The sequence below is a fragment of the Oncorhynchus masou genome, chromosome 15 (genome assembly GCF_036934945.1).
Source record: "Oncorhynchus masou masou isolate Uvic2021 chromosome 15, UVic_Omas_1.1, whole genome shotgun sequence".
In the NCBI taxonomy this organism is placed as follows: Eukaryota; Metazoa; Chordata; class Actinopteri; order Salmoniformes; family Salmonidae; genus Oncorhynchus; species Oncorhynchus masou.
Genome location: NC_088226.1, coordinates 9854073 through 9871217, shown reverse-complemented (window position 1 = coordinate 9871217; position 17145 = coordinate 9854073). Strand labels below are relative to the sequence as shown.

The window sequence follows — 17145 nt, the reverse complement described above, 5'->3', positions numbered from 1 at the left end:
GGGCCTTGTCTCTTACCCCAACTTCTTGACGTACTCTAGGTACCCTATGAGTATCTCATGGTAGACGCCTGTGCGGAGGTGTCGAGGTTGGAAGAAGTGCACGCTGTCCAGGTAAGAGATATACACGCGTCTCTGGTTGGGCGGAGGGCTGTCTGAACCGTACTCCTGCACATGCATGCCGAAGAAGCAGACGTCAGCCCCGTCTATGTCCTCGAACGCAAACAGCGCCTTCGTCCTGTAGGGAAAGGACTCGGACATCTCCCCGGTGTCCACAAACCTGTATCAGTTAAAGGAGAGCGTAAGTAGACACACCCACACAAACCTGTATCAGTTAAAGGACAGCGTAAGTAGACACACCCACACAAACACTGTATCAGTTAAAGGACAGCATAAGTAGACACACCCACACAAACACTGTATCAGTTAAAGGACAGCATAAGTAGACACACCCACACAAACACTGTATAGGCGCTGTCCCACGAGAACAGATAACGTTTTAGGATAAGTCTAACTCTCCAGTCTACAATGGGACTAATTGAAATCCCACATGAACCGTGAGTCCATTTACGCTAGGATCAATTTGACATCTTCCTTGGTAGTCTATATTTGACTCCATATTAAAGAATCACTACCCCTCAAGACTCTCACCTGGACTTCATGCCTGGCTTGACCTCCACCACCTTGTCGGAGACATGGACCACACGGATAGTGACGTCACCGGACTCTGGATGGTTCTGCCGCCTGAGGTAGTCATTCACTCGCCCCTCTAGGAAGCTGCCCAACTTAGTTTGGGGGAGCCCTGTGAAAATTAAGTAGGGGAAGAATAGAATGGGAGAGGGAGGGAGGGAGGGAGAAAGAATAGGAATGATGGAGGACAGAAGAGAGGAAATGGGTGATAAGAGATTAGAGGAAAGGTCACATGGTTTCAGTAAAAGCCAACCCAGTCTGGGGTGGTAGGTTGGTGTATGGGGGTTATGTCTGTTAAGTAGCTCAGAGCAGAGAATTTCACTAGTTACATTAAAGATGGAAGAACCACTGGGCTCTAATCTGACAGTTAAAAAATGTTTTTATAAAAGGGCAAGTCAGAAGCATACAAACTCAACCACTGACTGCTTCTAGAGTGTTTCAGAGTACTCTGGAGTCAGTCTAAGGCACTTGGGTCAATTAATATCTAAAATGCCCTGATAGCGTTGTCAATTTGGCAACTAACAACATATCTGAGACTTGGACTAATCCTCTGCTCTGAACACTCAATAAATCAGAAGATATGACAAGGTGTAAACTAGATCTGACACCATATAAGGACATTTCCACCTCTTCCATTCAAGACATATTTCATTGAGATCCTTGTATGAGTCTAGGCCAGTTGGTCCTTTTAATTTGCACGCCCGCTCGCCTACCTGTGGCTCCCTAAAAACTTTGCCTTCATTGAGGGTGTGGAGAATGGGATGGGGGAGGTAAGATTTTCCACACGTGGAAGGATTTTAGGCTCTCAAAAACAGGACAACTGTCAAAAAGTTGGGGGGAAAAGCGTGAGTATCGATGCCATTGCAAACTGAAAATAATTCACCCAAAATATGATGATTTCTGGACAGTGGACACCCACTGAGGAAAAAAAGATGACATAAATAAGGCTCCAACAAGATAAAAAAAGACATTTAAAAAAGGAGGTCCATGACTGCCTCGGTGACATATAAACCTTAAAAACAGCAAACCGAGAAACCCTAAATGACAATGTTTTGCCATGGCCAGTGTGTACAGGCCTGGGATAAGAGTGAAATCGAACCAGAAAAAGCTGCAGCGGACTGGCAGCGGCAACTATTGTCTGAGGACTGGCTTCTGAAATACAAAAATAGGGTTGGTTACATATAACATTTTCATTGGGGAGGGAGGGGGAGATACGAAAGGGTTGGGTCATGGAAATGGAAAAGGGTAGAATGTGTGTTAACTGGAACACTCGTCCTCTCGAGTAGTGTATCAGGGCGTAGGGAATTAAACCAGACTGCCTCGGAGGAAATAAGAAAATTATTTGGAATACACAGTGCACCAAATCATAAATTTATACAAAGATTTGAAGGGGAGAAAAAGTCAATTGCGTCTTCACATGAAAGTATGGTGTTATACTTGTGGGATGTGTGTTTAGGAAATTAGCATGTGTCAGTAATAGCAACAAAGGAGAAGAGGGATAAAGAGAACACAGAAAAGAAACGGCTGAGTGACTGGAGAGGGGAGGGGAGACAGACTGACACCCCGATGAAGATGACGGTAGATGAGCGCCCCCCCGTTTGTCACTTACTCCACTTACTTCTGGCCGCGTATTTGTTCTCTTTCCGCGTCTTATTGGCCTTCTTAAGGCAGCTGTCACATACAAAGCTGTGGAGATGAGAGGAAAAGGAACACACTTTATTTCATTACTTCAAATACATCAAACATGCATTTGTTATTTACCATTTCTCAGTGGCCTTCAGCTTCACTTCTTTGCCCTACTGAATAAGTTGTCTGCAATGAATGTTGTAAGGTATTGCTGAGGGTCATGATGGCAAACGGGCAACACAACCACGGTAAGATTGAACCTGGAACTGCACCTTGGAATAAAGTGGGCAGTTTCACAGTTCTAACAGTCGCATTAACGTAATATGTACAGAATGTGTATGCAAGTTGGCTCACCCTGCCGGCCATATGGTGTCATTATGCAGGACACAGATTTGGTGCATTTTACGCCCGCAGTCGGTACATTCCACAAGCCTACAGAAAAGAGAGAGGTGGACAGAGAGAGTCACAGGTTATTGATACCATGTGTCACACACGGAAAAAGTCTTTATCTTCTCAACAGGAGGTTTAACTAGCAGAACAAAAGCCATGACGATAACCTAGAGTAACTGACCAAAGCACAGTAAAGATTAAATATTACAGTATCTAAAGTTTATGCAAATGTACCACATAGAAAACATATGGTTTGACACCAAGTACAGATCAAATGCAAAAGGAAAAAAATATAAAAAAAAATAGTAGGTACCATTCTGGGTCGAGCGTGTCATTCTTCTTCCTCTGAAACTGATCTTTGCTGATGGACCTGTGAAGAGGAAGGAGAGAGGCCCAGGAGTGTGGGAGGTAAGAACAGACTCAAGCCAATCACTGGGCCAGAAATGCAATGTACTATATTACAGTCACAAAGAAGTCACAAGCAATAAGATCAGGCTCTGGCTTTATACAGGCTAGGATTCAGCCATTTTGAAAACATCATCTAACACTTCTGGAACATTAGGAGCCCTCAGTATGTTGGGGTTTTAGCTGAAGAGAGAAGAGGCAGAAATCAAGTAAAAGGATGGAGACGGCAGTTGAGGTGAGCTGCTGCCTTAAGAGGTAGAGGAGAGAGAAATGCATTTGATTTTTATTTTAAGTTGACCATTTCACTAAGGGAGAGACTGAAACGGTATTCAGTGATGGGGGGAAAGAGAAATCCCATTGAAGAGCTTAAACATTTCTCAAACGCATTGATAAATCAAGGGAACCAAACAATATTTACATGTCATCAAAATGAGCAATAGAAGAACCATGCCAGTATTAACATGGTGGGGGGGGGCTGGTACTCACGTCTGAGGCTGAGAAGGATCATCCCCCAGGGACACGCACTCGCCCTGGATTTCGTTGAAACACTTCTCACAGAAGTGGTACCTGTCAGCAAGAAGCCCAAATTGTGGTGAACTAGACCATTCGCCAACCGCACAGCCAATCACAGAGAAGGCACGAGGAAGCAGTCACCAATCAGGCAGGGCAGGACAGGCCAGGAGAAGAGCAGAGGGCAAGGTCGTCGCCAGGTAGCAGCCAATCATGATGCAGGGTTTTTGTGTGGGCAGGTGTTTTGATTTTGCAGTTAAAATTTGGAGTGGATGATTGGTCACACCAAAGCAGGCCAATGCAGACATCACAAGCGTTAAAAAAGGAGGGAGAGAAGGGAAGAGATGGGGGAAGGGAGGGCAAAATGAATATTAAAAAAGCGTGAAATAAATCGTTACAGGTCAGACGAGGACGATGGAGGGATGAATAGGATGGGAAGAGTGAGGAACATGGAGAACATAACATCAACGAGGACAGAGATCCAATGCAAAGCACAGATTTGTGTCAGTCAGTGAGTGGACAAAAACATAATTAAAGGGATACTCCGAGATTTTGGGAGCGAGGCCCTTTATCTACTTCCCCAGAATCTGATGAACTCGTCGATAACATTTTTATGCCTCGGTGTGGTTAAGGAAGTTAACTAGCGCAAATGCTAACTAGCAATAGCACAATGACTGGAAGACTATGGGTAATTGTGCTACTGCTAGTTAGCATTGGCTCATGAAACTACCTCCATCTTCCTTCATACTCGACAGACATAAAAATTAATCCACAAATTAATCTGCCAAAATCCCAAAGTATCCCTTTAAGTTAACACAGTAACAAAGGGGGGGGCTCAAAAAACTGTGGATGAGGAAAAGCAAGTGGTAGTGCAACAGCGACCCATCATCCTTCTGCTCCATTTATAAAGAGGGTTCCTTTCTTGTGTTGGAGAGGAATTATCATACATGTAGTGAGGTTGTTAATACTATGTTGCCCTAACGTAACTACACTATAGTGATTCTGTCTTGACGGTGAAATTAATCAAGCCAATCAGCTCCACAGCTTTGTTCAATTAAATGTTCTGCAAATCAAAGTGTTCACTGCAGCTGTGCAGCAATATCGCCCTGAGTCTTATTTGAAGTATTGTGTCCAAAAGCAATTATCTATCCATTTGCCAAATATCAGTTTGATTCAATTCCTTACCTGTAATTGATCAATACATTTCTCTATGCATTCTAAGTAGACTAGTGAAAACATGTAGATTTCAAAATAATCTCAAGACAGGGAACCCACTTTGTAAATGTCAAAAGTGAAAATTAAATTGGTGAAGGATGAAGATGAAAACGGTGGCAGAGTGTAACCATTTAAAGCCATATTAAAACTTCTCATCTGTGATTGAACAATGCTATATTGCAGAGAATATCAGCATGCACAATAAGACAATCACTCAAGTAGATTTGTGAAATGTGGATTTATATAAAATATGCAGAAAACATGACTTGTGTATGTGGGTGGGTGTGTGTGTGTGTGTGTGTGTGTGTGTGTGTGTGTGTGAGCAAGAACCCTTGAGGATGTGAATGACCCTGCTCCTTTCAGTGTCTGGGTATGTGAGTTTGTTTGTGCTTCTGTACGCCCCTTACCTGTTCTGGTAGCTAAAATAAGCAGCGTCGCGCGGGATGGTGCATAACTGTTTCCCATAGCAGCATAGCGTTTGAGGGGAAAACTCAAGCTGCAAATATAAGAGGACATAGTCTATGTACTGAAAAAGACTTAACCAGGAAGCCAATTATTTTGTACATTAGTATGTTTAACACGCAGTGGTAAGGAGAGAAGGTAAAAGCTGTGCTGACTTCAATGACTGATGTTACACACATCCACTCACCTTCCTCCCGCAGCAGTAGCCCAGACCCTGCATGACAGGGTCGATTTCGGCTTCGAACACCTCGGCCAGCTTGGAGCAGTACTTATAGACGCGGGACGTCTTGCGGTTGTACAGCCAGGCGTTGTTAAACATGAGCCAGATGTCATCTACATATTGCCAGGGCTCCTGGTACTGTCCCGTGTCCAGCTTACGCTTTATCGTCGACAGGTCTATGGGGTTCTTTACAATGTCAAAGTAGTCCTGGAGAGGACCAAGTCCAGGTGTCAGCGAGAGTACGGTTCAGCCCGGAAAGGAAGGTGGGGAGAAAAGGGATGTGGTCATTGATGCAGGGGGAGGGGGGGTAGAGATGACCATGGTCGTCATCATCATCATCGTTGTTGGAGTAGCAGAAGTTGTGGTGGACATCCAGGTGGAACCAGAGCAGGGGAGAGAAGAGGGTGCAGGGGACAATGTTGACGGCTGCAGAGAGGTTCACATGCAGACATAGAGACATGACAGCTTCTCCCCTTCACCACTCAAACTTTGCACCATTTCTACATTAAATGGGGAACAGGCCAAGGAAGGACACTGGGGTGGCCAGGCTTGTCCCTTCCCATTCTGCCCAAATTCAAACTTCTCCTCAAATCAAGACTAGATTAGTACTCTAAAGGCAGACCAACTTTTACATCCAACAGTTATCAGAAACTACAGGAAAAGCACCTGTTGTGCACTGTAAATGTGTGTTCGTTTTTTAAGCAGTGAGACGGTTCCAGTGCAACCGCTTCCTCCTCTACAGACTCTCCCGAAGGAGAGCATCTTCAGGGCATGAGTCAGGGTGCAAAGCTGAGGTGAACAGAGCAGTAACATCAGTCAGTCAGGCAGTAACAACACACACACACTGGTAAACTGGCAGCGTGGAGGTTGGCAACACGGCAGTCAAAGCCAAGAGCACTGAGACAAAGGGGCAAAGCCAAGGATCTCTCTCCGTCTCAAGGGAAACACAAACAGGAAATGAGACCCTTCACTTTGACAAATAAAGGACACAGCAGCCTGTGATGCATGAACACATGGCACAAAGTATGCTGCATTCCATTAATCTGAGCTCAATTACAACAACTATGAGTGTTGTTTCTACAAGTGTATTGGAAATTGAGGTGTGTTAATCCCATTGTGGATGGATAAATCCCTGCACTTATAAAGGTGTGGTATTGCTAGTTATTTGAGCATGTTAAAAGTATTTGAGCAGTTTCTGAGCCTGGTTGTGTCCATGTTGAATACCCAGGTGGTGTTCTGGGGACAGGTGCATCACTGGGGCTATTGAGGGTTACTGAGGAGAAGTGTGCCAATGACCTCTGAGAATGGAGTAAGTGTGCTCTAGCACTACTTGAGGAGAATTAAAACTATGGTGAGGACCATACGATATTAAGTCCCCCTCTCAGGCTGCATTTACAGTCAGCCTATAGTGCTGATCTTTTTCTACTAATTGGTCTTTTGACCAATCAGATCAGCTCTTCTGCCAATAATTGGGGGAAAAAAATATCAGAATTGGGCTGCCTGTGTACATGCAGCCTCAATGGCGTACAAACAATTATTGTAATTAGTGCCAGACATTGCCTGGGTATCTCTTCACGTGTGTTCAATAGGAGGTCTGAGATATTTGATATGCTAGCTATTAGCATTATCTGAGACACACTACTGCTGCATACAGGCATTGGCACAACTCTTCACATAACTCACAATCAACTTCAACAATACTTATTACTGGCGAGGAACTGTCTAGAAAGCTTCTATGAATTAGGTTATGTGGGAGAAAAAAAATGCAATTGAAAGAAGGCAGTTGAAAGAATAAAAGAAAGTAATGGGCTATGAACATTTTTGGCTAGTAAATTTCCCTTTTAGGGCATGTTACTTTAAACGCAGAACAGTAATGTGCCACTGATAAAATGGCTGCTTATTTTAGGCCTTTTGAAGTCTGATGAAAGGCAAAAGCACAAGCCGCCATTAACAAGGCCCAGGGGTCTAACATTCATGGCCAGGGCCAAACCACCCCTCAAGTGTTGATTTTAATCAAAACTGACCGGTAGAAACCAATCCAAAAATATTTGGCAGAAAGGTTTAAATTTGCATCTCTTAAATGTTACTGACAGACTTATTGATTTCTGCTAACTTGGTTTACAAGCAAAACAAGTTTTTTTTAAATGTACATAGCATTGATGTGTTTTTTTTTGTGGTGGAAGAGAATTCGAGAGAAGCAAGCATGAGCTGACACACACACACCTACCCAAGAACCTACAGTAAAAACCAACTGACCTACGTTTGATGTATAGTATACTCTACCTGAGCAGAGACATAACACTCAAATTCAGGATTGAGACGGCTTTCTCTAACACACACACACAGTATCGCTACAACTCCCCTAGCCAACAGTCACTCCCTCAGCCCACTCTTGCACACATGTGGCAGTGGTAAGGATGAAGAGAGGGATGAAAGAAAAAGGAAAAGGGAATGAGAGAAAAATGAACTAAAAAGAACGGTAAGAACGTTTTTAGAGGGAAGCAAAATGGAAGCCAGCGCAGTCCCTTACCAGGTTAGTTTTGTTACTAGTTCGAATACGTACGGGTATTCCCAGTAACTGGGGGTCCACCGGTTGGCGGAAGGGCAAAGACTCAGGGTCTTGGCGGTACAAGGCCTCCAGGGTGGGCATCAGAGCCTGACGCAGCTCCTCAGGCTTAAAGACTGGGGTAATGGAAAGAGGAGGAGAGAGGGAGCGACAGAGGAGAGGAAGTGGGGATGTTGGCAGCGCAAGTAGTGGAAAAGGAGCAAGAAAGATGTGAAAAATTGTTTTTGATTAGGCTGTTTACCAGTGAATATACACGTCGCTTCAAAGATTCATAGCCTAGATCTATACACCATGTCTGACTTAGGTGAGAAACAAATGTTGAGGTACATTACTCCAGGTACATTACTCCTATGAAGAAGAGAGGAAAGAGTAAGGGGTGGGGGTCTTACTTTTCCTCTTGTTTTGAGCGCTGGCGGGGGAGCTGTGCGTGCCCGATGCCCCAGACCTCTCCTCTTCGTCCTTGGGCTCAGTCTTCACCTCTGGCTTCCTGTCTCTGTCCTCCATCTTTGGCGTTGCTACCGATGACGATGTGTCCATAGGCTCGCCCTTGCAGCCGTCGCCTGAAGGCTTCTCCTTCTTAATCTGAGAGGGGACATCATGTTCAATATCCTATACACATTTCCAGCCATCATCCTGAATGTAATAAAATCTGTTAGCTGTGTGTAAAATAATCTTCACCACGCCGGCTAGCTAGCACTGTCTTTTGCTTTTGGACCCCTGCCTTAGAAAAACTGGAAGCCTCACCTCAGGTTTCTCCTCTGACTTGATGTCTGCCTGTCCCTTGCCCATCTTCCCAGAGGCCTTTCCCTCTCCCTGGTCCTCGGCATCCTCATCGTCCTGCTGTTTCACCTCCATCTTGGGCTCAGCTGGGGCAGGGGCGTCAGAAGAGGTCATCTGGGAGCTAGGGTCCACGCTGCTCACCGAGGCCGGAGTGGAAGCCTGGCCGTCTGCCGTCAGTGAAGACTTCTGAGACAGCTGGGAGGACAGAGAGAGAAAAGTTAATGGAAAGGAAATGAATAACAGAACCAGCCAAAAAAAGATAGTGAAAAGAGTGAACAGGCAAAGACGTAGACCAATAAGGAACAGAGGGCAAGAGAATGGCTAAGGTGTCTGTCCAGGCAATGAGGGAAATCTCAGAGACGTGACGGTATATGGAGGAATAGCCAGAGATCAGGGATCAGCTTAGAAATCCAAAGAAAATAACTTCTGACAACCACAAGGAGTTGGGTTAGTGAGACTATGGGGGAAAACTACTCACTGGAGTTCGTGGAAGCTGGGTTGGCACATGGGCATTCTGGGTAGGCACAGACTGAGCCTGCCCCGTCTGGAGGACTCCAGAAGCTCCACCACAGTTTGTCTGCTGTTGGAGCTGACTGGGCTTCTCCGAGTTCATTCCTTGCCCCATTGGCTGTGACGACGCTAGCTGCTGCTGCGGGAGCGGAGCGGCAACCTGGGGCAGGTTGGGCGTGTGAGGCTGGGGGGTTTGTGAGCCTGGCAGACCAGGCGGCGTCTGATGAGGGGTTGGCGTGAGGCTGCGTGCCGGGGAGGGGGAGTTCTGTCGGATGGGGGGGCAGTGCGGGTGTGAGTTGAGCTGAGAGGAGCTGGGCAGTTGCAGGTTGGAAGGAGGGCCTCCACCTACACTGCCTGGCCCCATAGAGCCCTGGGAGGGCCCCGATCCTGCCACTGAGCCTGGCTGGGCTGCAGGGCTGCTGACCGGGAGCGAGGGCGGTGTGGGCATCTGGGCCTGCTGGAAAACACCATGGAGGAGACGGTTAGAGTCTATAGCCAACAACTACTTTACTGTCACCCTTTACTTATAGCATTGGTTCCAGTATCTATTTACCTGTGTCACGCCTCCTTGTGGCCCTGGATCGTTCATGCCGACTGTGCCAGCCCCGAGGCCAGGACTGGACCCAGGAAACTGACCAGGAGGGAGGTACTGGGGCACGTTGGGCTGCCCCATCCGCGTTGGCCCCATACCCATCTGAGTGAGACCGAACAAGATAAATTACTCAATTTTGTTCTAATGAGACCATGGTTAAAATGTTGAAATATAATACATTTCTATCAATATTGAATGCAGTTAAACTTAATTTGGATATTTGTAATGAGAGATGGCGACGAACCTGATTTAGAGGTCCACCAAGTGGGAGGGGAGGCGTTGACCTCTGACCTAATGACTGCATACCCATTTGTCCAAACTGATTCATCCCTGAGACAGACGAGAGAGAGCAAACCAGTAACACACATTAGCCACCATTATATGTCCACCCTTCAGACTGGTTTGGTTTGTGCCAAGCAGCAAACTAAGCTGAGCATATACAGTTGAAGTCGAAAGTTTACATACACTTTGGTTGGAGTCATTAAAACTTGTTTTTTTAACCACTCCACAAATTTCTTGTAAACCAACTAGTTTTGGCAAGTTGGTTAGGACATCTACTTAGTTCATGACATGTAATTTTTCCAACGATTGTTCACAAACAGATTATTTCACTGCATCACAATTCCGGTGGGTCAGAAGTTTACATACACTAAGTTGACTGTGCCTTGAAACAGCTTGGAAAATTCCAGAAAATTATGTCATGGCTTTTGAAGCTTCTGATAGGCTAATTGACATCATTTGAGTCAATTGGAGGTGTACCTGTGGATGCATTTCAAGGCCGACCTTCAAACTCAGTGCCTCTTTGCTTGACATCATGGGAAAATCAAAAAGAAGTCAGCCAAGACCTCAGAAAAAAAATGTAGAACGCCACAAGTCTGGTTCATCCTTGGGAGCAATTTCCAAATGCCTGAAGGTACCACGTTCATCTGTACAAATAATGTCACACAAGTATAAACACCATGGGACCACACAGCCGTCATACCGCTCAGGAAGGAGACGCGTTCTGTCTCCTAGAGATGAACGTACTTTAGTACGAAAAGTGCAAATCAATCCCAGAACTGCAAAGAACCTTGTGAAGATGCTGGAGGAAACCAGTACAAAAGTATCTATATCCACAGTAAAGCGAGTCCTATATCAACATAACCTGAAAGGCCACTCAGAAAGGAAGAAGCCACTGCTCCAAAACCGCCATAAAAAAAGCCAGACTACGGTTTGCAACTACACATGGGTACAATGATTGTACTTTTTGGAGAAATTTCCTCTGGTCTGATGAAACAAAAATGGAACTGTTTGGCCATAATGACCATCGTTATGTTTGGAGGAAAAAGGGGGATGCTTGCAAGCTGAAGAACACCATCCCAACCGTGAAGGACGGGGGTGGCAAAATGTTGTGGGGGTGCTTTGCTGCAGGAGGGACTGGTGCACTTCACAAAATAGATGGCATCATGAGGATGGAAAATTATGTGGAGATATTGAAGCAACATCTCAAGACATCAGTCAGGAAGTTAATTAAAGCTTGGTCGCAAAAGGGTCTTCCAAATGGATGACCCCAGGCAAACTTCCAAAGTTGTGGCAAAATGGCTTAAGGACAACAAAGTCAAGGTATTGGAGTGGCCATCACAAAGCCCTGACCTCAATCCTATAGAAAATGTATGGGCAGAACTGAAAAAGCGTGTGCGAGCAAGAATGCCTACAAACCTGACTCAGTGAAACCAGCTCTGTCAGGAGGGATGGGCCAAAATTCACCCAACTTATTGTGGGAAACTTGTGGAAGGCTACCCGAAACGTTAAACAATTTAAAAGGCAATGCTACAAAATACTAATTTGGTGTATGTAAACTTCTGACCCACTGTGAATGTGATGACAGAAATAAAAGCTGAAAGAAATCATTCTCTACTATTATTCTGACATTGCACATTCTTAAAATAAAGTGGTGATCGTAACTGACCTAAGACAGGGAAATTTTACTAGGATTAATTGCCAGGAATTGTGAAAAACTGAGTTTAAATGTACTTAGCTAAGGTGTATGTAAACTTCCGACTTCAACTGTAGGAACAACTTACCTGCAGGGTTCTGCATCCTGTTCACCATCAGATTGGGTCCGGTGGGTCGAACCATGGAGGGGTCAGCATGAGAACCATCTGAGAGTGAACAGAAACACATTCATTATCTTTGCAACCATGACTATAGTAACTAGGTTTCCATCCAACCATTGCATGCAGATTAATTTACTGACGGCCTGATGGAAATAGGAAATGTGTCGGTAAAATATCCTCATTTCCAAAAACAAAATACGCTAGACAAGGGTGGATAACTGATTAAGCGACAATTCCGGTAGAAATATTGATATAATAACCATCATATCGAAGTAAACTCAGAGTAACGCAATGATATGTTACATTGTAGGCCTACCACCACAACACGACGTGAAAAAGCATGAAGAGTTTATATGCAGATTAAACAAGCGCTGATCAACTTCACATGGTGGTTAAGTGCACAGTGATCTTGCAAGTTTCCCCAAAATATTGACGGTAGGCCATTATTTGAATGTTGGTGACAAGATGATTGGTGTTTGGCTGCCAATTAACAAATAAAAGGATCTTGTTCTTATTCATATCATATAACCCACCCTGTCCACTTTACCAGCATACTTGTGTAATTAACAGTTTGTGACAAACCCATCAGTAGAGTTGAAAATGTGATTGAAACACATTGAACTTCTGTTATTAGTTACCGTACCTGAGAATTAACCGCAAAAGTACATTTATATGCATTCTGTCATTACACATAGAATTTCATGCAGTTTAAAAGCTATTTGTCACATGTGCAGAATGCAACAGGTGTAGACTTTACAGTGAAATTATTGTTTTCAAACCCTTCCCAATGATGCAGAGTTTAAAAACAGAGAAATTAAATGTTTTTTTTAAACAAACACACAAGGAATAAAATAAGTTTGATGGACACAAACCTCTGCTGGGAGAATGCTAATTTAGTTTTTATGCTGATTTTTGAAGTCTTGAAAATCTGTTGCCCATTGGATGGAAATCTAGCTATTGAAGTAAATAGAGCCAGGCAATTGGGATCAAGCAGTGCAAATCACACCTATGTTGAAAGAGAGTAGCGACAGCTGTAGTCGGAAGTTGACATACACTTAGGTTGGAGTCATTAAAACTCGTTTTTCAACCACTCCACAAATTTCTTGTTAACAAACTATAGTTTTGGCAAGTAGGTTAGGACATCTACTTTGTGCATGACAAGCAATTTTTCCACCAATTGTTTACAGACAGATTATTTCACTGTATCACAATTCCAGTGGGTCAGAAGTTTACATACACTAAGTTGACTGTGCCTTTAAACAGCTTGTAAAATTCCAGAAAATGATGTCATGGCTTTAGAAGCTTCTGATATTCTAATTGACAACATTTGAGTCATTTGGAGGTGTACCTGTGGATGTATTTCAGGGCCTACCTTCAAACTCAGTGCCTCTTTGCTTGACATCATGGGAAAATCAAAAGAAATCAGCCAAAAGAATTGTAGACCTCCACAAATCTGGTTCATCCTTAGAGGCAATTTCCAAACGCCTGAAGGTACCACGCTCATCTGTACAAACAATAGTACCCAAGTATAAACACCATAGGACCATGCAGCCATCATACCGCTCAGGAAGGAGATGCATTCTGTTTCCTAGAGATGAACGTACTTTGGTGCGGAAAGTGCAAATCAATCCCAGACCAGCAGCAAAGGACTTTGTGAAGATGCTGGAGGAAACAGGTACAAAAGTATCTATATCCACTGTAAAACGAGTCCTATATTGACATAACCTGAAAGGCCACTCAGCAAGGAAGAAGCCACTGCTCTAAAACCACCATTAAGAAAAAGCCAGACGACAGTTTGCAACTGCACAAGGGGACAAAGATCGTACTTTTTGGAGAAATGTCCTCTGGTCTGATGAAACAAAAATAGAACTGTTTGGCCACAATGATCATCGTTATGTTTGGAGGAAAAAGGGGGAGGCTTGCAAGCCGAAGAACACCATCCCAACCGTGAAGGACGGGGTTGGCAGCATTGTGTTGTGGGGGTGCTTTGCCGCAGGGGGGACTGGTACACTTCACAAAATAGATGGCATCATGAGGATGGAAAATTATGTAGATATATTGAAGCAACATATCAAGACATCCGTCAGGAAGTTAAAGCTTGGTCGCAAATGGGTCTTCCAAATGGACAATGACCCCAAGCAAACTTCCAAAGTTGTGACAAAATGGCGTAAGGACAACAAAATCACGGTATTGGAGTGGCCATCACAAATCCCTGACCTCAATCTTATAGAACATTTGTGGGCAGAACTGAAAAAGCGTGTGTGAGCTCGGAGGCCTTACAAACCTGACTCAGTTACACCAGCTCTGTCAGGAGGAACGGGCCAAAATTCACCCAACTTATTGTGGGAAAGTTGTGGAAGGCTACCTGAAATGTTTGAACCAAGTTAAACAATTTAAAGGCAATGCTACCAAATACTAATTGAGTGTATGTAAACTTCTGACCCACTGGGAATGTGATGAAATAAAAAAAAACTGAAATAAATCACTCTACTATTATTCTGACATTTCACATTCTTAAAATAAAGTGGTGATCCGAACTGACCTAAGACACTGACTTTTTACTAGGATTATATGTCAGGAATTGTGAAACACTGAGTTTAAATGTATTTGGCTAAGGTGTATGTAAACTGCTGACTTCAACTGTATGTTGTCAAATGTATGTGTGTGTGTGTGTGTGTGTTTAAAGTGTCTACTCACTGGACGGCTGTCCGGGGGCCAGAGGTGACTGGCCCATGCCAAGGGGTCCCTGTGGCAGGCCTGAGGGGGGCATGCCGGGTTGCGTGGGCATCATGCCCTGCTTCTGTAACCGCGTTCGCCGCTTCTCCTCCAGTTCCTTCTGGATTTTATAGATCTTCTCAGCCAGGAGGTGGTAGTACTCCGCCTGGTAGCGATTTAGGAAATTCAGTAAATGTATATACACCCTCTAGTCCGCCATTACTTATTGTGGGCAGTTATTGAATACGGTGATTTAAACTTTCTGGTATACTACTGTAATACCAGTCTTCACCAACAACATTGAGGAGTCAGTTCTCACCCTGCTGTTGGCCGACTCGTACATGTCCCCCTCTACTTTACGAGCGTAAGCCACGAGGTTCTCCATCCGCCGGTCCTTCAGCGCAGCCGGGTCCGGGGTGGGGAAGATGGCCTGCACACTGCTCACCCAGCAGACGGATAAAGAGATACAGAGAGATAAGCCAAAAGACACTGACAGCCTGCAATGAACCATAATTGTGTGGTGTGGGTGCAGTCCAGAGTCACATATACAGAGTACCAGTCTAATAGCAACAGCAGATAAAACACTTTTTCGTTTAAACTGCAATGGCCTACGTGTCCCCCTCTGTGATTCTGGTGCAGTCAGGGAAGACTCACAGCTTGTGGACGAGGTGGTTGCGCAGGTCCTGAGTGATGTCCTCGTGCCAGTTCTTCCTCATGCCCGCGGCTGAGGGAGGGGTCGCCATGGGCATGGAGCCCAGGCTGCCCACTCCGCTGCCGTCGTTCAGCAAACTGAGAGACGACGAGAGAGGGAAAGAAACGACAAGCTGGAAGTCATAATTTTGCTCAAGGTAGTCAATGAAGTAACTTTGTGAACTTGTGAGTGTGTTGCTGTGTAAAATAATGTTTTAAGTCTTTAGAGCTGGCAGGACCATAAAAATCAGTATTGAATTCCAAGGATAGTGAGTTCTTACCTCGATTAACCTGTACCCCTGCACATTGACTCAGTACCGGTACCCCCTGTATACAGCCTCATTATTGTTATGTATAAGTCTTGTTACTTTTTGATTGATTCAATTATTATTCATTCTTTTACTTTAGTTTATTTAGTAAATATTTTCTTAACTCTATTTCTTGAACTGCATTATTGGTTAAGTGCTTGTTAGTAAGAATTTCATGTTAAGGTCTACCTACACCTGCTGTATTCGGCACATGTGACAAATAAAATGTGATTTCAGGGGGAGGGTATGAGTGTGTTGTTGTACCTTTGCACATTCATATTGTTGTGAAGCATGGCGTCTGGTAGCAGGTTGGACTGATTGGGGGGCTGCACCCCCACCCCTCCATTCATCCCCATGGGGTTCCCTCCTACAGGGGCAGATAAAGAGAGGACAGCTTCAAAGCAGTTCCTTTCCTCGGAATCACAACCATTCACTTTAAAAATGTTCTCCTGCTCAATCAATGACTAAACTAAGAAGTCTGCTACACTGCCCCTGGTCGTTGTTCATTTTTCCTCCTCTTCACCAACACTGTTGTTGACGAGCCAATGCCCACTCACCCATGGCGTTTAACGACCGCATGCCAGGCTGGTTGGGCAGGTTGGACTGTGGCGGCTGCTGAGGCATCTGGTTGCCCTGGTAGGTGAGGCCCAGGGCGGCGTAGGCCCTCTCAATGGAGCTGGGGTCGATCTGGCTGGGTGGGGTGAGGTTAGGGGTGCTGGGCTGACCCCCTGGCACTGCCCCTAATGAGTTGCCCAGGCCAACCCCAGCACTGCTTAGTAAAGCTGTGGAGATGGAGGGAGAGGGAAAAGAAGTGAGAATGAGAGATAATCAACTTGCCATGATCGATGACGGAACAGATGCTGAACAGGTAGCCATCTTGGTTCAAACAACCGTAGTACATCACAATGCAGAGGACGGACACATAGCTCAATACAAACCACACTCACACTGCTGGTTCCTTTTGTCTCCAGCGTTCTTTAGCGGCAGGCAGACAGGACAGTCGTGCCGAGTACAGTTCTTCCAGTGAGAGATGATCTGTCGTGACGAGGCACAGTGTGCCACTGAGGGGGAAGAGAGAGAAAGAAGGAGAGAAAGTGAGACAACTGACAGCGCAACACAATGACCGTGTCCCAGTAGAGACCTAATGTCAGCAATAAGGCGGGAAATCTAACTGTAAAAACAAAGGAACCCCCTGAGCATGATTGGCCTGATTGTTGAAAAGCAACCTACAGAAACATGAATGAAATGAAGCTCAAACCAAGATGGAGGATGCATCTCAATAGTCTAAAGTAGCTTCCTCTAAGGAGAGAGTGGAAGCCACTTCAGAATATTAACAGACCAAGAATAACAGTATTGAAAAGGACTACCAACTC

General features: G+C 44.8%; 1 protein-coding gene across 10 annotated transcripts in view; it reads right to left on the bottom strand.

Annotated features, from left to right (window-relative positions):
• The window catches only part of LOC135555566 (histone acetyltransferase p300-like), a 31925-nt gene that overhangs the window by 5526 nt on the left and 9254 nt on the right, over positions 1-17145 (bottom strand). For 2 of the 10 annotated variants that reach the window (XM_064988094.1, XM_064988095.1), the window contains exons 5-25: positions 16720-16833; positions 16330-16554; positions 16037-16139; positions 15429-15563; positions 15094-15211; positions 14757-14940; positions 12027-12104; positions 10208-10293; positions 9925-10065; positions 9340-9828; positions 8826-9056; positions 8471-8663; positions 8046-8197; positions 5483-5722; positions 5241-5329; positions 3595-3705; positions 3017-3073; positions 2668-2745; positions 2297-2373; positions 649-799; positions 17-277 (exon numbers count right to left, since the gene is read on the bottom strand). In XM_064988094.1, coding sequence (XP_064844166.1) covers positions 17-277; positions 649-799; positions 2297-2373; positions 2668-2745; positions 3017-3073; positions 3595-3705; positions 5241-5329; positions 5483-5722; positions 8046-8197; positions 8471-8663; positions 8826-9056; positions 9340-9828; positions 9925-10065; positions 10208-10293; positions 12027-12104; positions 14757-14940; positions 15094-15211; positions 15429-15563; positions 16037-16139; positions 16330-16554; positions 16720-16833 — 3313 coding nt within the window. The remainder of the gene's footprint in view (positions 1-16; positions 278-648; positions 800-2296; positions 2374-2667; positions 2746-3016; positions 3074-3594; positions 3706-5240; positions 5330-5482; positions 5723-8045; positions 8198-8470; positions 8664-8825; positions 9057-9339; positions 9829-9924; positions 10066-10207; positions 10294-12026; positions 12105-14756; positions 14941-15093; positions 15212-15428; positions 15564-16036; positions 16140-16329; positions 16555-16719; positions 16834-17145) is intronic. The other 8 variants (XM_064988097.1, XM_064988098.1, XM_064988101.1 and 5 more) reach the window with 6 other exon arrangements.